At 40.6% G+C, this 24,860-nt stretch overlaps 8 protein-coding genes and 1 pseudogene across 13 annotated transcripts; 5 read left to right on the top strand and 4 right to left on the bottom strand.

The window, feature by feature from the left end:
• The first annotated feature begins 1,456 nt into the window (after nt 1–1,456).
• LOC115621852 (general odorant-binding protein 99a) lies at nt 1,457–2,090 on the top strand. The gene is made up of 2 exons (XM_030515664.1): nt 1,457–1,548; nt 1,611–2,090. The coding sequence occupies exons 1-2, from the start codon at nt 1,510–1,512 to the stop codon at nt 2,025–2,027; spliced, it is 456 nt and encodes a 151-aa protein (XP_030371524.1). The 5' UTR covers nt 1,457–1,509; the 3' UTR covers nt 2,028–2,090.
• A 9-nt stretch (nt 2,091–2,099) lies between these two features.
• On the bottom strand, nt 2,100–5,344 carry LOC115621849 (head-specific guanylate cyclase). Of its 3 annotated transcripts, none has more exons than XM_030515661.1 (5): nt 5,250–5,344; nt 4,218–4,479; nt 3,926–4,166; nt 2,511–3,856; nt 2,100–2,439 (listed from the first exon to the last, which is right to left on the bottom strand). In XM_030515661.1, the coding sequence occupies exons 2-5, from the start codon at nt 4,451–4,453 to the stop codon at nt 2,235–2,237; spliced, it is 2,028 nt and encodes a 675-aa protein (XP_030371521.1). In that variant the 5' UTR covers nt 4,454–4,479; nt 5,250–5,344; the 3' UTR covers nt 2,100–2,234. The 3 variants fall into 3 exon arrangements, with proteins under 3 accessions (XP_030371521.1, XP_030371522.1, XP_030371523.1); XM_030515663.1 differs by lacking the exon at nt 2,100–2,439 and having other exon boundaries at nt 3,134–3,326; nt 3,469–3,856; XM_030515662.1 differs by lacking the exon at nt 5,250–5,344 and having other exon boundaries at nt 4,218–4,713.
• Nucleotides 5,345–7,106: 1,762 nt separating this feature from the next.
• On the top strand, nt 7,107–8,887 carry LOC115621275 (lysoplasmalogenase-like protein TMEM86A). 2 transcript variants are annotated; one of them, XM_030514878.1, is made up of 4 exons: nt 7,107–7,342; nt 7,937–8,106; nt 8,167–8,357; nt 8,413–8,887. In XM_030514878.1, the coding sequence occupies exons 1-4, from the start codon at nt 7,322–7,324 to the stop codon at nt 8,727–8,729; spliced, it is 699 nt and encodes a 232-aa protein (XP_030370738.1). In that variant the 5' UTR covers nt 7,107–7,321; the 3' UTR covers nt 8,730–8,887. The 2 variants fall into 2 exon arrangements, with proteins under 2 accessions (XP_030370738.1, XP_030370737.1); XM_030514877.1 differs by having other exon boundaries at nt 7,110–7,342; nt 8,164–8,357.
• A 520-nt stretch (nt 8,888–9,407) lies between these two features.
• Nucleotides 9,408–10,622, top strand: LOC115621066 (mitotic checkpoint protein BUB3). Its single transcript, XM_030514591.1, has 2 exons — nt 9,408–9,687; nt 9,746–10,622. The coding sequence occupies exons 1-2, from the start codon at nt 9,475–9,477 to the stop codon at nt 10,532–10,534; spliced, it is 1,002 nt and encodes a 333-aa protein (XP_030370451.1). The 5' UTR covers nt 9,408–9,474; the 3' UTR covers nt 10,535–10,622.
• A 1,172-nt stretch (nt 10,623–11,794) lies between these two features.
• LOC115621050 lies at nt 11,795–12,335 on the top strand (annotated as a pseudogene).
• A 524-nt stretch (nt 12,336–12,859) lies between these two features.
• Nucleotides 12,860–13,879, bottom strand: LOC115620670 (general odorant-binding protein 99a). Its single transcript, XM_030514030.1, has 2 exons — nt 13,424–13,879; nt 12,860–13,337 (listed from the first exon to the last, which is right to left on the bottom strand). Exons 1-2 carry the CDS (start codon nt 13,460–13,462, stop codon nt 12,945–12,947), a joined length of 432 nt encoding a protein of 143 aa, XP_030369890.1. The 5' UTR covers nt 13,463–13,879; the 3' UTR covers nt 12,860–12,944.
• Nucleotides 13,880–13,881: 2 nt separating this feature from the next.
• Nucleotides 13,882–16,417, bottom strand: LOC115620669 (pickpocket protein 19). 3 transcript variants are annotated; one of them, XM_030514027.1, is made up of 9 exons: nt 16,276–16,417; nt 16,016–16,221; nt 15,506–15,962; nt 15,343–15,450; nt 15,091–15,240; nt 14,842–15,037; nt 14,558–14,794; nt 14,427–14,504; nt 13,882–14,365 (listed from the first exon to the last, which is right to left on the bottom strand). In XM_030514027.1, the coding sequence occupies exons 2-9, from the start codon at nt 16,156–16,158 to the stop codon at nt 14,298–14,300; spliced, it is 1,437 nt and encodes a 478-aa protein (XP_030369887.1). In that variant the 5' UTR covers nt 16,159–16,221; nt 16,276–16,417; the 3' UTR covers nt 13,882–14,297. The 3 variants fall into 3 exon arrangements, with proteins under 3 accessions (XP_030369887.1, XP_030369886.1, XP_030369889.1); XM_030514026.1 differs by having other exon boundaries at nt 16,016–16,416; XM_030514029.1 differs by having other exon boundaries at nt 14,280–14,504; nt 16,016–16,414.
• Nucleotides 16,393–18,486, top strand: LOC115621049 (pickpocket protein 19-like; the record flags this gene model as incomplete). The annotated part of the gene is made up of 8 exons (XM_030514571.1): nt 16,393–16,572; nt 16,730–17,384; nt 17,437–17,512; nt 17,570–17,794; nt 17,850–17,897; nt 17,965–18,109; nt 18,169–18,275; nt 18,341–18,486. Coding segments are annotated over exons 1-8 (1,551 nt in total), but the record flags the coding sequence as incomplete, so codon positions are not given.
• Nucleotides 18,487–20,423: 1,937 nt separating this feature from the next.
• On the bottom strand, nt 20,424–23,175 carry LOC115621048 (pickpocket protein 19). The gene is made up of 7 exons (XM_030514570.1): nt 23,075–23,175; nt 21,905–22,439; nt 21,431–21,836; nt 21,197–21,250; nt 21,002–21,137; nt 20,818–20,930; nt 20,424–20,741 (listed from the first exon to the last, which is right to left on the bottom strand). Exons 1-7 carry the CDS (start codon nt 23,173–23,175, stop codon nt 20,536–20,538), a joined length of 1,551 nt encoding a protein of 516 aa, XP_030370430.1. The 3' UTR covers nt 20,424–20,535.
• Nucleotides 23,176–24,860: the final 1,685 nt, after the last annotated feature.

Below are 24,860 nucleotides of genomic sequence, written 5' to 3'. Positions count from 1 at the left end.
TTACTTAAGTAAAATCTAAAAATCTGCAACCCCACAAGAAAATTTGTTAACTGGCTTATGGCTGGTAACACTGAACTGCCATTTAAGTGAAAAAGGGCCGTCTACAAATGCATCATCGTTCCGTCGTGGACTTACGGTACCCCAATTTGGGGGCTGACTGCAGAGTCAAACCGCAGACGGGTCCAGACGCTTCAGAATAAGGCTTTTCGGCTTATTACTGGGTGCGTCTGGTACGTCTGCACCAAGACCGTAATCTGGTGACAGTTGAAGCGGAAATCAACCGCCATACTAGCCGCTACAATGACCGGTGATCAACCATCGCAACAGGCTGGCCAGTTCCCTTCCTGATGAACGCCCAATAACACGGCTCAAAAGAAAGCATCCAGGTAACTTACTTTGATAAGATTCTAATTGTTAGCATTTATATTTTTTTGAACTCTGTTAAGTTTGGTTAGTTAAATGTTTTGTTACGGCCAAAGTTTCAGGCCGATTCCTTGCATAAATATATATAAAAGCAGGTGGAGAAGCTAAAGTCGGGTTTCCCGACTTTGAAATACTCTGTACATATGTACTACAAGTATATGTTGAATAATTATAGAAATTAAAAAAATTAAAAACAAGATAGAACACTACAGTCGGGCAAGCCCGACAGTAAAATACCCTGTAAACACTCCCACGACCCTGAAAGCAAACATTTTTAAAATAAATGTAAAGTTTTAAAATTTTGTAAAATAAATTTAACATTTTTTAAAATTTGTAATTAAATAATTCAATTAAATAATAAATAAAAAGAAACGAAAATTATAAAATATTTCTTTAATTAGTTCTACAAAACCTAATTAACGAATAAAATAAAAGAAGTAATTTATGGCTATAACTTTCTTCACAATTGACCTTTCATGATAAACATAAAAACATTGGCGTTTTAGTAAGAATTCCATTCTTTTTTGCGAATATAATATAGCCCATGTTCACTGTCGATAGTGTAGCTTTCCAACTGTGAAATAATCCATTAAATCGGTCCAGCAGATTTCAATTCAAACAAACAATCAAATCTTTCCTCTTTATAATATTAGTATTGATATATATGTACTATGAGGTCTATGAGGCTACGTCTTCTGCCTGTAAACATTTTCACAAATCGAATACATACATATGTACCATTTAGCTATAGGGTATAAGAAAATAGCTGGTGATTCTGTTTGGCACAACACAGCTTGATGGCTGATAGGGCACTATTTGAGACAAGAAATGTTGGAATATTATATGCCTGTTAAGGTAGAATGCAACAGATGGACTGGCCGAGTGACCGCTGAGTTATCAGCAATTAAAAAACCGACTTATCATTGATAGAAATACATGCGTCGTTGCTATACGGAGGGCACAACAAGTGGCTTATCGCTGAACTTTTGACACATTTAAAATTGAAACATCGCATTATAAAAACGAGCATCGGGCCTGTTTTTCATTTAGTTAAAGTCGCTCGTTAGGTTGTTGTGAAGCCTAAAAATGAAGTATTTCCTTGCTGCAGTAGCGCTATGCGCCATGGTGTGTATTTTAAAATAATAATACTTGTTTTTATAACTGATATATAATAAATAATTATTCAGACTCAAGCCGATGCTGAGTGGGTACCCAAAACAGCTGAACAGATCAAGGAAATTCGTGCTGCATGCCTAAAGGAGCACGCACTTGACGATGCGCAAATATCAAAGATGAAGCAATTGGAATTTCCTGATGAACCCAACGTTCGCCAATATTTACTATGCACTGCCACCAAGTTGGGTATTTTCTGTCCAAGCCAGGGCTATCATGCCGATCGTCTGGCGAAGCAGTTTAAAATGGATTTAAGTGAAGAAGAGGCTCTGCAAATTGCACAAGGTTGCATCGACAGCAATGCCGAGCACAGTCCTGCTGATGTATGGGCTTTCCGTGGCCACAAGTGCATGATGGCCAGCAAGATTGGAGATAAGGTCAGGGCGTACATAAAGGCCAAGGAGGAGGCAGCACTCAAGGCAAAAGTCTAGGAGTAAGCGCAAGAAGATTGCGGGAAATAAATGTAGTCCAACGTTTTTGTGCTTGAACGGAAATCCTTAAGCGAAAATTTTATTTAATGGTAACACACACATACATATGCTAAAAGCGGGGAGTGACACAAAATTTGACTAGTTAATTCCTAAATTCAAAATATATAGGTGCACGTCGCGTGTCTAGTCCATGCTAGCGATCGATGCTTAGGCGTTACCGCCTTCGGATATCCTCTTCATGGCTGCGTTTATGTGCTCAACCAGAGGCAAGCTACTGTCCAGCACGGGATTACGATATCCTTCTAGGAAGTAGCACGTGCCACCGCCATTCGATTTTGGAAATTCCTTGGGCAGACACGATGGATCACGCGGCTGAAGATCAAAATCAAATCCCTCATGCTTGGTTAACCAGCTTGGGGGAAGATAGACATATAGAGAACAAGAGTCAAGCGTGTTAGACTTGCACTTAATTATCTTACATACTTTTTGGTTGTTGGGCTGACGTTAATCTTCAACGCTTCGCTACCAGATTCGAACTTGTTGGCGATAGTCACGTTGTGTCCAAAAAGACAGTACCTGGGCATTTTTCGCCCCACCACGCCCGCTAGTACCGTTCCTGTATGTAGGCCAATTCGCATTTTGATTTGCTCACCATCGTGTGTGATGTGCTTTGAGCAGGCATCAATCATTTTAAGAGCCATCCAAGCCACTTTGTGGGCGTCGTATATCGATGCGCGATGGAGGCCGCTAGCTACACAGTAGGCATCACCAATGGTTTCAACTTTGTATACATCAAAAAAGTCGCAGAACTCGTCAAAATCCTTATACAATCCCTCCAACATGCTGATTACCATAAATGGTGTTGCACGCGAACAAATGCTTGTGAAGCCGACAATATCGGAGAAGAGAATAGTCACATCCGGATAGGTCTTCGCATCAATACTTGCACCAAGCCACAATCGCTCTGCAATCTCGGCTGGAAATATCAAGTGCAACAAGCTTACATTTTTTTTGCGCTCCTTGGTTACTGCCGAGTTGGCCTCTTCAATGCTACTCTTCAACTTATCCATTCGTCGACGCAATCCATCTTGGGCTCGTGCCTGCTCGCCCACAAGAATCACCTCTCGCGTTGCATCGTGCAGCGGAATGTCCGAGATGAAAAGTCCGTTACATGTTAGGCCATCTAAACCATCCAGAAAAGGTGAACCAATAAACAGAAGTGAGTTCGATTCCGGGCAGTGTACCATCTGTCCTTTTATCTCCAGTCCAATTGCCGAGAAGTCCTGTACACCTGGAGGACTATTTAGACCGATCAAAAAGGGTGTATAGGTACGTCGCACGATGTCCCGAAATTTCATATTTAAGCCCTTGGGCCTCTTGAAGTCAAAATACGTAGTAGCCAAGCATCCAAAGTCAGCCAAATACGGCTTATATAACTTACTGAAGCCTCGTCCTAGTTGCACCAGCTCCAACTTTTCGTTCATGATAAAATGCCACGGAAACATTTTGCAAAAACTCGCCGAACTTATGGCCAAGTCGGCAGCATTGCTCGAGCTGCTACGCTGCACTGTCTCGTGTAGCTTAGCAGGTGCACCCACAATCCGCTCTAACAACGAAGCGGAGCTGTCTTTTACTAGCGAGAAGAGATAACGGTAGCGTCGTGCATCGCCCTCCACCGGCTCAATTTTAATGTTGACGTCCACTTTATAAAGCATGCGTGTTAACGCCTTAAGCGATCCCAAGAGAAGCCATGCTATGACTGGACGCTCCGAGGTAAAGATCAACTCACCCTCTCCTGCGCACACAAAGCCTGTATCGGTAACATCATCCTATGGGGAAAACAATAAATACCTTATTTAATAAATTTGATTAGTATGAAGAAATCTTCAAAGACCTACCTCTTGTAACTTGAGCACATCGTAGACACCATCTAAAGAACCTAGAAACTCCTGTAAATCCGTGCCCAAACAGCGAAAGGCGCGTTCTATAATGCCTGTGCAACAGCAGGTGATTAATTCTTCACCTAACAGCACAAGAATCTCACTGGCACTGGCCTCATCCATTTCTAGAAGTAGCTCCTGAATGTCCCCCAAATAGTCATAATTAGAATAGCTCTTGAAGGTGTTGGGATCAAGTTTGCTGTTAAAATTTGTGAAATTATTGATTGAAAAGTGGATTCATTTAACTTACAGTTTATGTATATTGGGCCAGCTCTGGCGATATTTGGTTACTAGGGAGTTTACAGCCGTGTTGAGATCATCATTTGAAGGCGCCGTCAGTAGCTGTATAGCCATCTGCAAGTGCGTCAAGGTAAGAGCATCGTCGGCCAACTCCTCATCTTCCAGGGTCCAATGCGTACCCGGTTCGACAATAACCGATGGCTGGCGTGTTAGCGAGTCGGCGCGACGAAAGAACGGACATGCCATGTTGTGTGTGGCCGTGAGTATTGCGACTGCCGATATCAGTGTAAACAGATCAATCTATTGCAAACTAGTGGAAATACTAAGGTTGGGTGCCGCGACGTTGAAATACTCTATATCTATGTGTACAATAAGTACAGCTACAAATTGTAAAAAGTTGGTTGTACAGTTCGTTTTAAACAGAGAGCTACACCGTTGTCAGAATCATATGGTATGGCAAATTTTGCTCAAGTTCAACTTGTGTGTCTGTATCAGAATTTGAGTCTATAAGTTAGCTATTAATACGCATGTTCATAAGCTCCCTATGTCTCGTGTTCTAACTGCGATTTTTGAGTGACTGCAAGCTGTCTTATGTATGCACATTACATACATACATATGCATGTATATATATGTACATCCCCGTATACAGCCATACACATACATACATGTCTCTGGAGGTCAAGTGCAAGCTCCCACGCCCTTATATGCATTTTAGCAAAAAATGCATTTCCATACTATCTTTATGTTTAAACATGTTTCTATTTTTAATTGTGGGCTCTGCAACTCTCGAAATGTGTGTCAATGGTCAGCACAAACTGGCTCCAAATTAGGCACATCCAAAATATGTATATATTCGTACATACATACATGCATACATATAGTGTGTATGGGTTCTGCGCAACTAGCGTTCCTCCTCACGATAGGTACACAATTTTTCCTCATCACCAAGTTCGTGTACATACTTTTAGGCTTACACTTCCGTCTTTTCGACGATAAATGCGATAGATTTAACTTTTTCACTCTAAAAACTAAAGATCTTACCAATTTGTAACAATCTGCAATTACAATTGCAATTTTTTAACTGCAAAGACGAGTTTTTTACACGCCTGCAAAATCACACAACCCAGGACAGAACAACTTTGGCAAAAACGTTAATGGCAAGGCTCAATAAACCTGTATGGACAAAGCTCTTGAGGGGATAAGCTTTCGTAAAGCTTTTTGGTTTGGTCGAAGCTTTGACACATGAAGAGGGAGCAGTACATTAAGTGTGTACAGTGGAAGCGCGTGGTGTAATTATGTATAACTGTGTCCGTGAGAATAGTGCAATTAACTGTAAAGCTCTCTGCATATATATGTACAAGTATGTATGTTTTTATACTCTGTACATGAAATGTACAAGAGTATATTAGGTTTGCGGGAGCTGAAAAATGTAACAGGCAGAAGGAGGCGTGGCAGACCCCACAAAGTATATATATTCTTGATCAGCATGACGAGACGAGTCGATCTAGCCCTGTCTGTCTGTCTGTCCGTCTGTCCGTCCGTATGAACACCTGGATCTCAGAGACTATAAGAGATAGAGACACCAAATTTTGCACGAAGATGCGTTATGTGTGTATTCTATACGAGTTTGTTTTATTTTTTTGATTTTCCCCCCACTTCCCCCCTATGGGGGTTTTCCCGATTTTCCATTCGTATAATCGCCTATATCTCGGAGACTATAAGACCTAGGAACACCAAATTTTAGTCCCAGATGCCTTATGTGAATACGCAGAAAATGTATATTTTGGAATTCCCCTCCCTCCCCCCTCTACCAAACCGTAACTCCCGGAATTTCGAACTAAAATTTTGGTAATACCCCCAGTTAGTTATTATGTGTCCGTATGCCAAATTTCATTATGATAGACCGATTTAACAAGAAGTTATAGCCATAAATATATTTGCTGATGCAGCGCTGCTCAAGCGCTGCCCGCGGCTGTTGTTGATGTTGCTGTTTGGTTGACTGCGAAAATGCTTACACAGACACGAATTGATGCGCATAGGCATACATACACTCACACAGACGCAATTGCTATGTAAATGTGCAATTATACACCCTTTACGTGAGTTCGAATACCGAGAGAGGTAAAATCGATCAAATTTTTTTTTTATTTTCTTAATTTTTTTATTTTCTATAATTATTGTAAACGTATGTACAGAGTATTTCAAAGTCGGGACACCCGACTTTAGCTTTTTTACTTGTTATGTATGCATTGCTTTACTTTTGGTATAACGGGAAACAAATTTAATTTAAGTCAAATTTTGCTGCTTATCTGCAAAATTTATTAATGAATAAATTACACACTTAATAATTAGTTTTATATACATTTTTTTTGTGGAAATTGGTACGGTGTATTCAAGAGTTGTGACCGTCTGATCCAGCAGTCCGTTCTTGTTTTTTTGTGAGATGAGTAACACAATATTTCTTAGAACTAATAAGCCCGGCATTATGAATGGGGAGAATCTTGTAGATTTTTCGTCACAAATTAACCTGTTGCGTGCTAGAGTAGTTTATGGCGTACCAAGAGTTAAATGCACACACACAGTTATGCACTCACGAATATGTATTTATGCTCTCGCCGACGCTACGGAGCTGCACGCTATACTCACGCCCACAGTTTTGTTTTCTTTGGCGCTCGGACTTTGCAATTTTTCCATTTGTCGTGATAATAAATGTACCTTATAGTAATAATCAATCTGCCTGTATTCCAGTAGTGTGTATCTGCAGATGCCGAATGCTGCTTGGTTATGACCGATTTACCGGCGCTCATTTGGCGATTCACGCTCTCCAAACCCGACCAGCCGACTGTCCAGCTAGCCAGCCAGTTGAAAATTATACGCTTTGGTTCAGTTGTGTTGACGTTGGTCGCAAGTGCGCAACGTGTGCTGTATCGTTTGTGCATGTTGGGGTGGCATTTCGGGGCGGCAATAGCGGTGGCAGACCCAATAACAAAAGAAAATCGACAGCAATTCTGACTGTCTAGTGCGTATCGAGCGAAATACGCGCTTAGCTTGCACATATACACGTAGATTTAATTAATTTTTAATTTTGCCAGAGGGTGTCCCGGCTTATAATTATGAGTAATGTAATGCATATTGTAAGTGTTTATCAACCTTAAATTTTAATTAATTATTTTAATTCTTAATTCGGTGAAGCTGGTAGATTTCCGTCGAGTATGTCTCGGTTTTTATTATTTATTTTGTATTAGCGCACACCGTTTCTTTGTTCAAAAGCAAATTATTTACTGTATGCATGCATATGTATGTATGTATGTATGTATGTATGTATGTACATATGATGCTTTGGATGCTTAATCTAGCTGCAAAGCGGGTCAAGCAAAAGCCAATAAATAAACAATACATGCTTAGCTTTTGTCCTTGACCTTGCACATAGCTCTCAATTGGTGCTTTTGATTCGCAGCACGAGCAAAAGCTCGGACCATATAAAGCATAAGGGAAAGTTTGTTACCAAAGTCCCACTCTAATATGTAGTTAGAAAACCTACAATTTATATGCCAAAAAAATCATTTACAAGTATAATGCACAAAGGTCGCTACAATCAAATCGAGCTTCTACGATTCAGCCAACCAAATTGGCTAATCTAATCACATGTCCAATTTATAGTAGTTTGTGTTAAAGCCATTGTGGTCAGCTATTGTTGCTAATCTCTCGCTCTTTAACAAATCTTGAAGGCAAAATCTCAAAGTATAAGGCTTGTGCCATTCTTTGTCACTGTCGTGCTTTATTTTGCTCTCGTTCGCGATGATCCCGAGGGTAAAGTATGGACAACTGTGCTTAAGTGTCTGCCCATTACAACATTGATGTTATATGTGGTGCTGAAAGGATTTGCCTTCAACAATGAGTAAGTTGTCTGTGTTTATATTACTATATGTAATCCAACTCGTATATTCCGTACCAGTAGGTACAGACGCTCCCAGTGGATTTTGTTCGGTCTTATATTTTCCTGTGGTGGTGATGCTCTACTTAATCTTAACCTTTTTCCATTTGGCATGATATCCTTTGGTATAGCTCATGCGTTTTACATAAGCGCCTTCGGTTGGACGCCGCTTAAATGGCCAATAGGTTTGGGGCTGTATGTACCAGTAGCCGTTTGTAAGTAAAGTAATTTCTCTTCTGTGATTTATACTCTAATTGTAATCGGTTGCAGTTATTTACTTCATACACACAAATTTGGACAATATTTTAATTTTCGGTGTTCCCATATATAGTGGCCTGATAATAACAATGTTGTGGCGTGCGATCGCAAAAGCCATGGCTTCTAAGAGCTTCCTCACCATTTTCTGTGCAGTCGGAGCTGGGTTGTTTGTCATATCCGATAGCCTTATTGCTGTGACAATGTTTTTGGGCGTGCCGTTGCCGTGTGCAAGATTACAGATCATGATTACCTATTATGCGGCTCAGTTTGCCATTGCACTGAGCACGGCCGATGATGGACCGGCCCAGAAATGGAAAACCAAATCTTAGCTAAGCTAAAATGAACAAAACCCCAAACGTTACCACCAGACTTAGTACTTCCAATCTACTTGTAGTTATTATTCATTAACAACAATGCAAATTATTTGTTTTGGAAAACCGTTTAATTTATTAATAAACAGTTGCATATCAGGCAGCTTTTCACGGTATCGATAACATTTTATTAGTATAGCTATCGGCAATGTTGCCACTTCAAACTGCTTCACAAGTAAAGCTGAGAAACTGTCGATATTGCCATCCGATATTTTCGTTAGCTTAAAATGGAATTTGGTATTAGAAAAATATTAACAAGAAAACAATTACCAATGTGCTTACTATACATTTATATCAATATATTTTCTCTAGGTAATATACCTCACCTTAAAAAAGTCCTGAAAAAATACTAAATGAATTGATAGCAAACGAGTTGAATTAATATAAAATTAGTATATAATGCATTAATGTAAAATTAGTGTATAAATAAATACAAAGCAAAGAACATACAAATTTATGTTATGTATATGAGCTAGGGATATATCAATATACAATATGTACTTATGTATTTATAAAAATGTATATAAATATTAGTATTTATATATTCAAAAATTAGGAGAACCTATCGCCGGAAAAAAAACCAGTGGTGTCACAAAAATAAACCCATCTATAGTGCAATCGATATTTTTGCAACTCAAGAATACGAAGTAGCGAACTGACGCCGGCGCAAAAATCTGCTCATTAATAAAGAATACTAAATTATATGCAAAGCAAACAAATAGATATGCGTCCGCCAGAGTTTAAACTTACAAATCCGCCTGAGGATCTTATATCGGCTGTAAAGTTCGGCCCCAAGTCCAACCAGTATTTGGTGGCTTCTTCTTGGGATGGTACGCTTCGCTTTTACGATGTGGCGGCAAATTCGATGCGCCAACGATTTGCACAAGATGCGCCGATACTGGACTGCGCATTTATGGTATGTGAGGATTGATATTTATAAATTTTTTGTGCCAACTAATGCGTTTCCGCATCAGGATATTGTACACGTTGTAAGCGGAGCGTTGGACAATCGACTCCGTCTCTACGATGTTAACACACAGAACGAAAATGTAGTGGGCAGCCATGAGGAACCAATTCGGTGCGTCGAGCATGCAGAATTCGTCAATGGAATACTCACCGGAAGCTGGGACAAGTATGTCAAGCTGTGGGACATGCGCGAGAAGCAATGCGTCGGCACCTATGAGCAAAACAACGGCAAGGTGTACTCTATGTCCGTAATTGACGAGAAGATTGTAGTGGCCACCTCTGATCGCAAAGTACTTATTTGGGACTTACGAAAAATGGACAGTTATATCATGAAGCGTGAATCGTCGCTAAAGTATCAGACGCGTTGCATTCGCCTCTTCCCAAACAAGGAGGGCTATGTTATGTCATCCATTGAGGGTCGTGTGGCTGTGGAGTATTTGGATCACGATCCGGAGGTGCAGAGACGTAAATTCGCTTTTAAATGCCATCGCGAAAAGGACAAGAATATTGAGCACATTTATCCGGTGAATGCGCTCAGTTTCCACAATGTCTATCACACATTTGCGACTGGTGGCTCAGATTGCATTGTCAATATATGGGATGGTTTCAACAAGAAACGCTTGTGTCAGTTCCATGCTTACGACACGTCGATCTCTTCCTTAAACTTCAGTTCGGATGGTAGTGCTCTGGCCATTGGGTGCTCTTATTTGGACGAACTGCCTGAACCACCGGCCACTGTGCCCAGCCCTGCCATTTATATACGCTATCCGACTGACCTCGAAACAAAGCAAAAGTAAAGACCACAACTTTTCATATCCCTTTGGAGATAGCACATAAACACATGTTTTAAGCGAATCGGGAAATAAATAGACAGGATTACAGATATGTATTTTTTTATTTTAATACATACATCCTTTACGTGAGTTTGAATCCAGAGGTATGTTCGATCAAAATAATTGTCTATTAAAATGTTTTAAATTTAATTTTGTCAAATTGATGTAATTACTCTATACATATGTAGGTGAAGTGAATTTCAAAGTCGGGCCATCCGAATTTTGCTTTTCCATTTGTTTTTTTTAATACCCTGTACCCCAAACGTAAAAGTGCATACATACAAGTTTTTAATGAATCGCGGTTACTCGTGTTTTTTGCCTCGCAACTAAGGCATCCTGGAAGAGTTTCCACAGAAGTTGAATGGCCACATAGCCCAGCTCAGCAAAGCTTAGCGCCGAAGCACCTACATATAAACCCAAGATCCCGCCAAAGTTTGTCAGCAAATCCACATGAGTATATTCCAACTTGGTAACATACTTTGTCATAACACGCTGACTGTAGTAGATTTCGGCCTTAATCATTTTCGTTGCGTTTGTTTTGCTGTTGATGATGGTCTACAACTTTACCTTCTCGGAATATAAAGCATTGGTACTCACTAGCTAAATTGGCGCACATTAAGTCCGAGTTTGTACTGTCGGGAGGAGCAACTGTTGTAGCAGGGACAATTCTGGCCCCGTCTCCTGTCTCTGATGAACTTATCCTGACCGCTAACCTTCACGTAGCTGAACACGTCCGAGTTTTCGTGAAGACATTGAAAATCCATTATTCCACATTCGCGGGTGTCTTAAATTACGTCAAAACATAGAGAAGAAGAAAATGGAAGAGTATTTTCGTTATGTTGGACACTTACTAGCAGGTGGAAAGTAAAGCGGCAAGGTGCAGTTACAGAGGCGAATCACAGCCCGTTGCATGCACACGGTAAGGCAATTCTGGCGGTTGTATGTAAGATCGGGGAATCGTGTAAAGTATGGATTTTTTTCGGACTACCGGGGCGTCATAAAATATATAAGGCAGATGAGTAAAATGCACTAAAGTAATCCACAAAGTCTTTGCAAAATGCACCACTCATATATATATATAGTACATATCAGTGCGCTACTTTTTTTCTTTTGAGCTCCGAATTTACTGGTATTATTAAATTAAATTTTACTCACTTTTAAGTAGCAATGACGCCTCGATGGCTTTATATAATAAGCATTGTTCGATGCTTCAAACACAACTGGATGAATAGAGATAAAATTCTCAGTATTCTCATATAAGTGATATGTCATGGAGTGCGTCCACTGACTCGGCTCCTTGACCATTAGCTGTAATGCAAGCAAAAATGAAATATCAGTTCATAACTAGATACCCAGAACAGAGAGACCTTACATTCATGGCGAATGGAATTTTTGTGCCCGGGCGCAAAAACGAGCTATTTAGATGCAATGTGAACTCCAAACCAGAACTCTCACCTGCTCTGCTCAGTTTGTATGGATAGTACGGACTGATAAGTTGTTTTTTGCGCGAATCATCCGAAATAAGTGAATTAAAGACCAAACACTGGCCCTTTTCGGTGCGCTCGAGTACAAAGAGCTTGCAGCAATCGTGGGGCGTCTCATCGAACACACAGGAATTAGGCACAAACAGCTCGTCGCAGCGATATGCTACGTAGCTGGCCACTTCGGCCACACTCAAATCTGCCATAACAGACAAATTGCGTCCGGCAAATGTGCCCAGGGACTCAAAATTGCCAAAAGTCATACCCTCCATGCCAATGAGTAGCTCGTAGAAGATTTGACGAACACTGTCCCCTGCATTAACGGGTAAAAAACGATCCGCTGCTGATTTGGCACGCAACCAGTTTACATGATTCCATGGGCAGACGGCAATGGCTGGGAATTCAATGTTATACACCGGAAGTTGGGTAGTTTCAATAACAGTTATCAACTGCTGCTCGTCGTGGCGCTGTGCCAACACGCTGTACATGGCAAAGCATCCCGCGAAGGCAAAAATCACGACCGTCAGCCAAAAGCATCGCAGCCAATAACGCTGGCTCAAATCAAAGACATTGTTCATTCCATGTACTGTGGAATATGAAGAGAATTTGCTCAAGAGCTTAGTATATTTGTCCCGTAAAGGTTTTGGCGAAGTTGCCTTGAAACGTAAAAGTCCAAGCGACGGCTTGGCCGGCGGCGACTCTAGCTCATTGGTGTAAAGTAACATGACTACGCGACCAACAAAAAGTAGCTGGGACAGTAAACAACAAAAAGTGTCCGTACAAGTCAATTAACGTACACAACAGCTTGTTATCTCTAAATATCAATTTTATTAAGTGCACTTGCTTTGTCGCCCTTGCTCTACATTATAAGGCTGTGAGTCCTTCCCACCAAATTAAGCCTTGGGCACCAGACTCTGTTGCACGAGTTGCAAATGAGTCTTAAGCAAGCAGGATGCTCCGCGATAGGCCCACTCACAGGCGTTCGAGCCTTGCTCGTTGTTGTCAACACAGCCTGCAATCTTACGATGAAGTTCATCGTCATGAGAGGCGACATCACCACGAGCCAACTGGGCGTGAATGTTCTCCACATTGAAACCGGTCTGAGTGTCGAACAGCTCGAATTTGATAAATACACATTTAAGGTAGCATTGGGTCTTCTCGTCGTTGGGATAGTCCCACTGCTTGTACTTCTCGACAAGATCAGCGGGCACGCTGAGCTCTTTGACGCACTCCTCGCGATAGGCAAGCAAATTGTCGCGGTTCTTGACTGCATACTCGGCCGAGGTCTACGGAACAGAATTTGAAACATTTAGCTACATCTTTTCAAATATTTTAATCGCTGCTCTTAAGGGTTATCAACAGCTGGACTTACCAGGCTGATTAAAACACAGATGGCAACGAAGAATTTCATCTTGCTGGCTTGTCAGGCGGCTGAATGTGAACCGTGTCTGAATGTAACTGTGACTGTTTCTGCTGTTTCGACTGATATTTATACCCAGAACCATACGACCTGGGCTCTCAGTCTATTTTATTACCTCCTGTAGGAAAATACATAAAAGCAACACTCGATCGTGACGCCATGTGAGTGCGCTCCGCACGCCCTGATATGCTTTAAAATTGTCCAGTTCTGGAGCATGAAATACATTGTATGTATGTTTTTCCCATTTTTAATTCCGTCAACTCGTGCCGAATGCAGTTTAAATATATATGTGTATACATATGTATATACATAGTATGTACATAATTTATTTTGATAAGCAAAAAGTTTGTCATACAACAATTTCTTCTAAGTAATGTGTTCACTACATTACTCCCAAATGGACGGGGTAAAACAGATAGGCATATATCGCGATTTGGATTCGCCTGTGGAAAATATCTTCTTTCTTTCTTCTCGACTCATCTGAATGCTTAAAGTATGTATATGAACTTGTAAACATCATTGCTCTATTTCTAAGGAGAAAAACTAAAGCAATGTTCTGGAACAATATATTTGTATGTTATAAGCAAACCAAAATACTTCCTTTTTTTGGAATAGGGTATTTTATGAGCAGGGTTCTTAGGCCATTATTCTACGTCACAGAGGTCTTCCTCATAAAATAAAATCTTAGATTTCGGTGCTTCATGGGCTAAAACACATTTCATTGCTCTCCAACCTCTGTAACCTTTATTATAAGACAAAGAAGTGTCTTTGCGAGCCTTGGTTGGTAATTTTCCACTGCTACGGCAGGTAGCATTTTAAAAACATATTATTTGGATGGGCATAAATTTAGGCCGTTGTTTTTACAGGTAGCTGAGATACGTGAAAAATCGGCAGCTGCAGCAGCTGTGAGTTCAATTGGAAGGACGAATCTCATGATCGTCGTGCCTGAGCTTACCAATGCACACCAGAAAAGCATCTATAGCACCGATTAAGGATATGCCCAGAAACAGACCCGCAATGCCGCCATATGAAACTAGAAAAGGAGAGTGTCATGAGCATTGGACTTTAGATTGTCATTGAACTTACCCATCAAATCCAACAAACTGAAGCGCAACACTGAGCGATATGAGAACAAAGTTTCTTCTTGGTAATAGACATCAAGTACTATGAAGCTACTATTAGTTTCGTGGGTGTTACAGCGCTCCGTGTAAGCCAAAAAGTGATATTGTGTGTGATCACAGTTTGGATAACAGCCGCAGTCCACAGTGGTAAAGACGGATTCATTGGACTCCTCGATAATGTTGCTCATTGAATATAAAGATACTTTGAGAAATTAACCAAACAATTAATTTCTAAGGACTTATTCTTACATCTATTCTGATAAAAGCACGGTATATCACTCAGACTGCATCTGCGGCGGCCATCAGAACTGCTGGAAAGCTCCTGCTGTTGCTGTTGAAGGGGTAATGGCGTATCATAATGGCAGTTGCACTTCTTCTGTATGAAGCGCAAATTGCAGTTGCGAATACAATCACTGCGTAATTCTCCAATTCTGTTTAACTCTTGCTGCAAAGAAATAGTCACTTATGCTACGGGAGTATGCATTTTTATGTACGTACCGGGAAATAACAGTGGCGCATGGCGACTGGGCGCGACCTTACATCCTCCTCAGCAGTGAAACGCAAGGGTTGCACAGGCACCACAATTCGATCATCTGTAGTATAAATGATACTGGACGCTAAATACTGATCTGGCTCATGTAAAATGACCTTTGGTGGGAGAAGGAGTGAGAGAGCGGAAGAGATAAGTAAGTAAGGGTAAGGGTAAGTTACGTGTTCAGATGAATGTAAATATGAGCATGTTTTACTTACTCCGATGCTGTTTACTGTAAGATTCGGTAACTGTCGTCTAATGCGAACATTGAGGGCACTGTATGGGCCAGCATCAGCCACGACCCATGGCCAAGTAGGATCGGTATTCTAAAAGGTTAAAAAATTAACGTCAATTGGTAACATCAGTAATAACTGCACTTACCTGTCCGCGAACTGTGTTGAAGACATAGCAGGCACCCTGTCGTCGAAAGAGGGCACAACATCGCATCATTTGGCGGCGCCAGTAGCACTCATGAAAAAATTCTTCACATGTGAAATTAAAATATTGATAGAGGTTCTGTAGCAATTGACCATTATATTCGCTAAACTGGGCAAAATCAGGCACTGTTGCCTTTGCAACGTCTCTTGTTTGCCAAAGGACATCTTGTGCCAAATTGAAGATCTTTTCAAACTGTGCATGATCTTGTGTAGTCGACAGATTTAATTTGCTCAATTTTGATGGGCAAATGGTCACGGCTGGAAAATCAATTTCTGAGACATGGAGATCGGTGCGTTCAATGGAAGTTTGTACCCAAAAATTAAAATAGCGATCGGAGGACAGAATACATACGTAGACTGTCAGGGCGGCAGCCATCAATACGAATGGCAAGCGAACACATCTGTAAAGCCACATATTATATTAAAAGATCCATCTTGACTGTCTGCTACTTACCGCTGAAAAGCCTTAGAGCTATTGACAGTGCAACATATTTCTCGCGCTTGCTCTTCATGCTTTTGCTTATTGATCTGTCCATGACATCCCTGGTCACTAATATTATGTCTAGGTATATCAGTCGACTTTATTACTTTACTCATTTTGATGAACTGATTGATGGCTTATTTTCAGCTAATTGGCACGCACCCTTAGCCAAATTCGTGCTATCAATTGGGCACTTTTAACGTAGCTATCTCACACTATGTTTATCAACTCACACCACACATCGCAACGGTAACACACGCCCTTAATTAAATCACTTTAATAGGTAGTTGGTGCTAAAAGTTTCTGGCCGTGTGACAGGAGCGTACAAATAAAAACCGCAGACTGTCGCTGAATTCGGCGGCAGTCCATCAATACAACGACATGGTGATGGTTAGAGCATTTAGAAATATTCCAGGCGGAGGAAAAGGTTTTTTAGAGTTGGTGCGCACATATTTTCGTCTGTACTGCGAGAAATCCACAATACACTGCGTGCGCTACTTGTATGATCCCCATTTGCACAATATTGAGCGGTGAGTAGTGCCAAAGGGACGTTTACATAGCACTTGATAAACGTTACTAAAATTTTCTAATGATTAATTACGCAAAACGAGACAATTTGATTTAGTAGTTAGCTATTTTGTTTTTAATATGGATGTAGAATGTTTTCTGTTTGGTTTTTTTTCTCAGGCTCATCTGGTGTGTGCTTCTAATAGTGAGCTTGACTTTGTGCTGCATTTTTTATTTACTACTTTCTGAACGCTTCTATGCACAGAAGCTTGAAACTGTTGTCGAGGATCCACAATATCCTGTTTTCTATGTGAAATTTCCCGCAGTGGGCGTCTGTGCGGACAATCGGATCAACTGGAGCAAATTGGAAGCGGCCAAAGCTCAGTTTTTACCTCAAAATGCAAGCACAAAAGTAGAGGATATTTTCACACTTCTAGTGTCACGCATGGAAACCCTACGCTTTGGTGATTTTCAGTACAGTGAGACGGAAATGGAAGATCTTAATCTGGAGGTACTGGACTTTATCAACATAACATCGTTGGCTTTATTTCTCACGCTGCGCTGCGAGGATATAATCGTGCCGAAGACATGCGAGTGGCGACGTGCCCCCTTCAATTGCTGCGACTTCTTTATTCTGGAAAAAACCGAGTATGGTTTTTGTCTCGTCTTTAATTCGGAACTATCGCCCACATCGCGGGACATAAAAGCGCGGGAGGGCGGGAGCTTCTATCCGAGACACAATTCGAAAGCCGGTCAAGGAACAGGTCTGAATTTTAATATTATGCTACGTGATAGTTTTAAGCGTCCCAATTCAACGGCCAAGGATAATGTCTATGTGAGTATTTGATTGTAAAAATGTTGTAATCTATTGCTCATAATGGTTTCAGATTATGATCAAAAAATCGGATCAAATGAGCAATGTAGTGTACTCCATGACGCCGAATACGGAGACTTACATTACAGGTGGAAATCCGTTTATAGTTATATAACATTATTGATTGAATTTTTTTATTTTAATAGTGCGTCCCGAGATAACCAACACGGATGAGACCACACGCAATATGCCGCCAGAGCGTCGAAATTGCCTGTTTTCTGACGAGCACACGGATTTTGGAACTAGCGATGTCACCAAACGATTTAGTAAAGAATTTTTGCTCACCAATTGCCTTAATCATTGCCATGAGTCCTATTTGGTAAAATTGTGCAACTGCTCATTGCCTATTTTCTTCGTAAGCAACTCCAAAGGTAAGCGGACTAATTTCATTGGATTAAATTATCTTATTTATTTTCATATTTCAAGTGCCTGATTGCACTGCGTCTAGCTTGCGTTGCCTATCGCGGAACCATGGTCAGTACTCCCATAAAAAACTTACTTAAGTTCAGTGTATAACCAAATCTCTTCCTTTGTTTATCAGACATTCTCAGCTACGATAAACGGCAAGAGGAGGACGTTTATTTCAGCGCCACCAAGCCGGGCATGACGTGCTACTGCCTTGTCAGCTGTAATCTAATAGAATATTACACAGCCCTGACAACTTTGCCACTCCACATTGAACAGGTGTAAGAACTTATTATATTTCTCATGTAGCTTCCGAAACTCACACAGCTGCCGTTTACAGAAAAAAGGAAACGTCCGAAAAACTCATTAAGATTGATGTGCATTACCAAATCGATACGATTGTCAAATATCGCACAAGTCTCGAGTTCTCCAGCATAGACCTAATTGGTACGTGTTCCTGTATACATTTTAACCCGCTAAATCTTATATGTACATTGTGCTTGCTTGAGCAGCCAATTTGGGTGGCATTTTCGGCTTGTGCCTAGGTGCCTCTATGGTCAGCGCCGTCGAGCTGTTCTATTACCTGACTCTGGGGTTCGCGTTGCATTTGTACGACAATGCCTACTACGGAGTATTGTGGGATGAAGTCAAATTAAAGTGGCGTGCATGGTTGCGTTATTTACGAAATGATTTGACTGAACATCGGCCGAACTTGGCTTCCCAGCAACCACAGACGTTTCGACATCCGTTCAAACACACGCAGAATACCTGGTGAATGTTGACTTAACAGATGTATGTATATGTGTAGTTAGAATCTACATTTGTATAGTCAATAAAACGTTTTATAAATTATTTGTATCAGATACCATATCGCTGGGTATATCAGTGAAACGACTACTGCCGGAGCATTCTAGCAGGCTTCACCCCGTACATATTTGCTTTCAACATCCGATACACCTATCCAGGGGCTGATGAACATCATATACTCGTATGTGCTGAGCTGCCCGAAGCACTGCTGCTGCGGCTTGCGAAAATGACACATCGATCATAACCGTCAACATACCGCCAGAATGGAATGCACCTTCAATTGAATCCTCATTCAGATTGATGCCAAGCACTTATAGAATTATTCGGCTTATTTACGAAAAACCCATTCTAAGTTCTATATAACAGTTATAATCATCACATCACAACACTCAAATGAATGTAAAAACTTGGTATTAAAATTAAAACATTGTTAAAGCGATGCTTATTTCTATTCTCTTAACTATAAAGAACGATATAATTTCTGGGTATATTTTTGCTGCTTAATGTAAAAGTGTTGCTAAGAAGAAGTTCCGAGTTCATGCAGCCTTCGCACGCCACAATCGGAAGTCGGGACTTGCATCAAAAAAACGAAATTCCACCCGGCTCAAGTGCGAGTTTAAAATATCTTAGGCTCCATACAAAATACAAAACTCACTTCGGCCCAATACCAGGCGAACATAAATCAGCAGTAAGCAGACTGACATAAGTAAGCAATTTCGCATTTGTAAACAAACTTTGATTTTACAGTTGTTTTTTGTTGCATCATTTGCTGCCCACCTCATTTGTTTACATTTGGCAATGTACTATATATGCGTCTCTTTCGCACCAGAAGCTAGGTTAATCCTAGCAGTCTTTTCACTTACTGCAAATAATCATTTGCTTGCTTTCATTTATGCAAGCCTCGTACAGCACTTCAGTCAAACCTATCTTTTGGTATTGAGGAGGCTTCGACTCGATCGAAATTAAAATACGGAAGCTACAAAATGGGTCTCTGGACTGGGCAGAATACCAGGCAAACATAAATGGTAGCAGGCAAGCGAGTTAAGATCAACTAGCTTCAGGTGCAAAAGAGACGCATATGCATAGCAAAATAGGCTACGTATACAAATGATAGAGAGCGAACATTGTTTACAAAACAAATAAAGTAGGCAGCAAACGACGCAACAAAAAACAACTGTAAAATCAAAGTATTGTCAGCGCATTACTTACAAATACGTCATTGTTTACTTATGAGTCTGCTTACTGCTGATTTATGTTCGCCTGGTATTGGGCCGAAGTGAGTTTTGTATTTTGTATGGAGCCTAAGATATTTTAAACTCGCACTTGGGCCGGGTGGAATTTTGGTTTTTTGATGCAAGTCCCGACTTCCGATTGTGGCGTGCGAATGCTCCATCAATTTGTTAAAACAGTTGTTTCACACAACCATACTCGTATTTCTCTGCTCTAAAAAAAACAATACAGATTTAACAATTTTATTACTTTATTATATATCGACTAAAAATTTAGCAATTAGGATTTCAAAGCTAGGCAATTTATGCAGACAAATTGCCTATAAATATAACCATTTGACGAATTTAGTTGATTCAGTTTTTAGGCTATACCCAAAGGGTAAAAGTATATACTAGTTTAATGCGTGTACAAGTAACATACAGAAGGAGGCGTGGCTGAAAATACATATATGTATATATTCTCATCAGCCTGAAAAGACGAGTCGAAATAGAAATGTCGGTCCGACAGCATGAACGCAAGGATCTCAGAAAGTATGTGCTAGAATAGCCAATTTTGGTATCCAGATTCTTCTAAGTCACATAACATCAATTGACCAATTTTTATTTCGGTGTATGCTTGTTTGATTACATTTTTGAGATAAGTCTGATTTATAAGTGTGTTACAAACTAAGTCAGTTAACTAGCTTGTTTTTAGAAACTCTTGGCCGGGGCTGAATAGTTTGTGTATGTTGCAGCTTCTGTACCGAATTCTGTTGTTGTTGCAGTTTCCAATTTCCATGTAGGTAGAAATATAACCCCATTGTAAAGTAATAAACCAGCTCAATAGCGCTAAGAAGTGACGCACCCAGGAAAAGTCCGATAATGCCACCAAAACTTGCTGCAAAATAAAAATGTTTTATGTTAGTACTTTCTATTGTCCAACAAAGTAGGTTATCGGTAAGTGGAAAACCTACCCAATAACTCGACAAATGTGAATCGCATGCGCGTTTGATACTTGATGAAGAAGCTCGATTGAAAGAATATGTCTAGGCGCATTGTGCCCATCTCGACTCCAGTTTCATTAAAGCTACCAGAGAGGTAGGTTGTATGTATTTGGATAAATATTATTTAGTTTTTAGTAATTCACGGGCTACTTACTCCAAGGGCGTGCTACTGTGAACGGTTTCAAAGATAAGTTGGACGCAGCTGTTGAGACAGTCACAGATCATGCTGTCCTTATAGACGCTGTCCACATACAAAGTTTCCATAGCATGGCGCTCCACCCGAAATGTATCTAAAAACCACATACTTAGAGATTGTTGAACCGTATTGAATACCGTATTAGGGACCTACCTCGATTATCGTAGAGACATTTGAATTCGGAGGGCTTGCAGTCCGTAAAATTATCTGTGGAATGTGCAAAGATGAATTTTATTTTATAATAAACGACATTAATCATGGCTTCATTTTACATTTTACTATCTATCTATGCATCGTAGCTTAGATTGCCTTACTTACTTACATTAACCAAGGACATTAACTGGCAAATCTGCATATTTTTTCGGCCTCACGTATGTTAGTACTCACCATCGTCACTGATGGGAAAGAGGAGCATGGGCGTGCACCTGCACAGACGGTCGACATGCTCCTGATGGCATCGTGAGCGACAATTGCCTTTCCAGTATTTTAGACCCGGCAACTTCTTGTATCGGTGATCGTTTGTCTCGTCATCAAAAATACAATGCCGCTCAGTAGGTGTTACGGAACGCGTGCGTTGCTCGGTCGAGGTATAGCGCGGCACAATACTAATCTTAGTGTGTGTGTTGTGGGTTACTAGTCGGACCTCATCGCTCCACTGGTCCGGTTGTTTGATCATCAAGTACACGCCACGTACGCCCGGGAGTATGAGCGACTTGTTCAATCGCATAAAAACGTCGAGCCCGGTGCCTTCCCCTGAGTTTGGTGTGTGCAAAGGATAATATTTGTCGTTTTTCTGTAAACATATGAGAACAACTTTTATCGGCTATACTGCGAAAACAAGTACGATAATTTAATTCTTACCGCGCGTTGTCTCATTTTGGGACTGACGGCGGAGTTGAAGACCCAACAGTAGCCGGCTTCGGTGCGCTCATGCTCAAAGATTTCACAACAGTTATGCGATTGGCCACGCCAGTTGCACTCGACAAAAAAGTCTTTGCAATCCAAACGAGCGTAGCGCAGAACTTCCGACACATTAAGGTGGTCAAGTCTGCTGACCGCCATTGCTAGTGTGGCATTATTGAAGAATTTGCCCATTACGTACATACGATTTAAATGCACTTCGGAGGCGGCGGTGAAGAAGCGCACAAAAATCTCCCTATCAGCAGCACTGGCATTGGTCCCCAGAAAATGTTCGACCGCCTCGTGTTGCAACTTCCTCAGGTTGATTCGATTACGTAAGCACAAGCCCACCGAGGGAAAAGGTGAATAGAATATGGGAAGCATAGAGTCCTCTATGGTTGTGTGTATACGCACTGAGTTGTACCGTTCGGTCAGGTCGATATAGACAAGTGTGGCACAAATAGTTGTGGCAATTAGAAGCAGTACCCAAATGACTCTGCAATAAACGAAACAATTTATAAGTTCAGGGTGGTCCATATAGTGCTACTTAAATCATATTTTTTTTTACAGTGACAGCTCTTTCTCGCTGGAAATCTTGATAAAAAGTCATTAGCTTATTTGCAAAATCGAAAAGTCTATGCTTCCTCAGAGAATGAGAGTTTAGTGCAGGATTTCGCATCATTGGCCCATATTCTTTGAAAATGCTGCTGAACCCGCCAACTCGGTCAACGGTAAGCACTTCTTTAACTATTCAGACTCTTAAGGAGAATATTGAGCTTTTCGTGGGATAGAGTCAGAACCCGTCAACAAGGTCATGGAAAATTGAGCTAAGCTAGCCGAGGCAGCCACTTAATCGTGTGCCTCAAATAAGGGAAATGTTTGCTCTTACGAATAAATTAATAATATATTGGAAAAATGGATATTGGATCATTCTTTTTTTAAATTTTTAATAGGAACCACTATATGGACTACCCAGTAGTAAGTTTTTGTAATTAGGTTTGATGCAAATGCATCATTATTATTTGTGTAGTAAATGGCAAGATATCAGGAATTCTTCTGCGCTGAAAGGTGCAACTGTTGTAAGGAAATTTCTCTCTTATTCGTGGACGAACAAATGAATATGTTAATTACTTTTCAAAATTCTGTAGCTTCGGATCTGTTAGATACCGAATACCATGCAACGACGAGCTGTCGCAGTACTCTTTTAAGTAGGGCAGCATAAGCTTCGCCATTTTACTGTTTGGGCTACAGCAGGTACGTTTGGAACCGTTTCGCGGCCACGTTTCAGCAAAATTGTTGTACAGCGGTGGTCTCGGACGCGGAAACTCGTGAGGATAAATCATTGCAACAGTGAATCCCGAAGCGACTTGAGCGACAACTGACACGCGTTGTCTTGTGGACGGACTAAAAATGTTTAAATACATGAATGATGAGCACGACCGACAATAGCTATTGAAAATTCAAATTCATGTCTAACTCAATCAAAAAGCAATTATTACTGGCTCCCATCAAATGGGAGCCCCTCTTCGCCTTGACCACAGCTTAAATCACTAAATTAACACTTGTGGGCCAGGCAGTTATAGACATACATACTATTAAAATAGCCAGAGCAGCAGGATGGTAGGACGGACAGTGTCAGTGGAAGTAGCTGCATATCCCTCTTGCCACAAAATAGTGGACACGAAAGCGCAAGCTGTTTACCCAACATTGTAGCATGGTGCGACAGAAATGAAAGTGACGGGGACAATGCCAGTTGAAGCATAATCTCTTGTTTGCTGTGCTGTCTGTGTGTTCATTAAAGTGTTGTTGCCACCAGGTCTGCCACCCCCCGTGATTACACAAACAGCAATTTAAAGGACTTACGCGCATTAAGAGCCGCAGTGGCATACATACACATAAATAGTTGTTGTTGAGCTTCATTTGACTTATTTGTTCCAAATGTTACTTTAAGTGAACAGCTTATCATTGCTCGCACTTTGGGATTCAATTAACCTGCTTGGAGGCGTTCTGTCCGTTATGTGATTTATGTATTTGACGATCAAATTCATTTTGTCAAAGTTTGTACATTTACAATTTTGGCAGAAATTTACTGTACACTACACTACCATCGTTTGAGAAAATGTTGGGTAGTCCTTTGCGGCAGCAGCATAAAACATAAGCATTGATAGTTGCTAAAAATAAATAGAATGTGATAAAATAAATAATAATAATAACACTCTTTTAGATTTTTTGACCGAACCTGAAAACTGACGATATCACGATCAGATTTCTATATTTGTGAATGGTCTAGTTTTTCTGGTTTTTATGTGTAACATACTATACAGTTAAACAAATAAACAACCAATTTTATATTCTTCAAAACATTCTTTGGTGGATATTTGTTATAAAGAAAATAACAGTCTTACTTCCCTTTTTGTGAACAAAAACGTTTTTATTTCCATTAGTTATCGCATCTAATCGGTTCAAGCTGTGCATTGCTCACTGTTGACAATTTTCCGTTCATGGCATACCTGCTGTGCATTGAAACATTAGCGTTGAAATGTGCAGAGGCACTTTTATGCGAAAACATAAATTAAATTTTCCACTCACTATAATGGCGTCAGCAATACACTTTCTATGTAGTATATGCCTTCATACATGCACATCTTAATCGTAAACATTTAAGGCTGGAAAAAGTTATGCGTGTGTTAATGACTTCCGGTTTTGGGTAGAAGCCGAAGATTCACTTTTACATTGCGGCTTTGCGGGCATGCAACAATTTTGCAAATTCAAGCATCTATTGGCGCTGTTGCTTGACTATAGTAGTTTAGGCTTTCGTTTCTTGTTAACTACCGTATGCTAGCTAGCTCGCTGAATTGGAATTATAGTAATGAAAGCTGACCTTGTTGTCGCTTACCGAAGGTCAAAAGACATCAAT

Source organism: Scaptodrosophila lebanonensis, unplaced genomic scaffold (assembly GCF_003285725.1).
Source record: "Scaptodrosophila lebanonensis strain 11010-0011.00,11010-0021.00 unplaced genomic scaffold, SlebRS2 tig00000024-arrow-pilon, whole genome shotgun sequence".
NCBI classification, from domain to species: Eukaryota; Metazoa; Arthropoda; class Insecta; order Diptera; family Drosophilidae; genus Scaptodrosophila; species Scaptodrosophila lebanonensis.
Note: the sequence above shows the minus strand (reverse complement) of the source record. Positions and strands in the feature narration are given on the sequence as shown.

Bases quoted from the DNA above. Each gene is read 5' to 3' on its own strand.
- LOC115621852 (XM_030515664.1), top strand. From the start codon at position 1,510: ATGAAGTATTTCCTTGCTGCAGTAGCGCTATGCGCCATG. The intron at 1,549-1,610 runs GTGTGTATTTTA...ATAATTATTCAG, and splicing joins CAGTAGCGCTATGCGCCATG to ACTCAAGCCGATGCTGAGTG.
- LOC115621849 (XM_030515661.1), bottom strand. From the start codon at position 4,453: ATGGCATGTCCGTTCTTTCGTCGCGCCGACTCGCTAACACGCCAGCCA. The intron at 4,167-4,217 runs GTAAGTTAAATG...AAATTTTAACAG, and splicing joins TGGCCCAATATACATAAACT to CAAACTTGATCCCAACACCT. The intron at 2,440-2,510 runs GTATGTAAGATA...TCTTCCCCCAAG, and splicing joins GTCAGCCCAACAACCAAAAA to CTGGTTAACCAAGCATGAGG.
- LOC115621275 (XM_030514877.1), top strand. From the start codon at position 7,322: ATGAGTAATGTAATGCATATT. The intron at 7,343-7,936 runs GTAAGTGTTTAT...CAAATCTTGAAG, and splicing joins TGAGTAATGTAATGCATATT to GCAAAATCTCAAAGTATAAG. The intron at 8,107-8,163 runs GTAAGTTGTCTG...ATTCCGTACCAG, and splicing joins GGATTTGCCTTCAACAATGA to TAGGTACAGACGCTCCCAGT.
- LOC115621066 (XM_030514591.1), top strand. From the start codon at position 9,475: ATGCAAAGCAAACAAATAGATATGCGTCCGCCAGAGTTTAAACTTACA. The intron at 9,688-9,745 runs GTATGTGAGGAT...TTTCCGCATCAG, and splicing joins TACTGGACTGCGCATTTATG to GATATTGTACACGTTGTAAG.
- LOC115620670 (XM_030514030.1), bottom strand. From the start codon at position 13,462: ATGAAATTCTTCGTTGCCATCTGTGTTTTAATCAGCCTG. The intron at 13,338-13,423 runs GTAAGTCCAGCT...TCTGTTCCGTAG, and splicing joins TCTGTGTTTTAATCAGCCTG to ACCTCGGCCGAGTATGCAGT.
- LOC115620669 (XM_030514027.1), bottom strand. From the start codon at position 16,158: ATGAGTAAAGTAATAAAGTCGACTGATATACCTAGACATAATATTAGT. The intron at 15,963-16,015 runs GTAAGTAGCAGA...GTGGCTTTACAG, and splicing joins AGCTCTAAGGCTTTTCAGCG to ATGTGTTCGCTTGCCATTCG. The intron at 14,505-14,557 runs GTAAGTTCAATG...CTCCTTTTCTAG, and splicing joins CAGTTTGTTGGATTTGATGG to TTTCATATGGCGGCATTGCG.
- LOC115621048 (XM_030514570.1), bottom strand. From the start codon at position 23,175: ATGGCGAAGCTTATGCTGCCCTACTTAAAAGAGTACTGCGACAGCTCG. The intron at 22,440-23,074 runs GTAATTAACATA...CGTTTATTGCAG, and splicing joins AAGCTACAGAATTTTGAAAA to AGTCATTTGGGTACTGCTTC. The intron at 21,138-21,196 runs GTAGGTCCCTAA...TGTGGTTTTTAG, and splicing joins ATGTCTCTACGATAATCGAG to ATACATTTCGGGTGGAGCGC.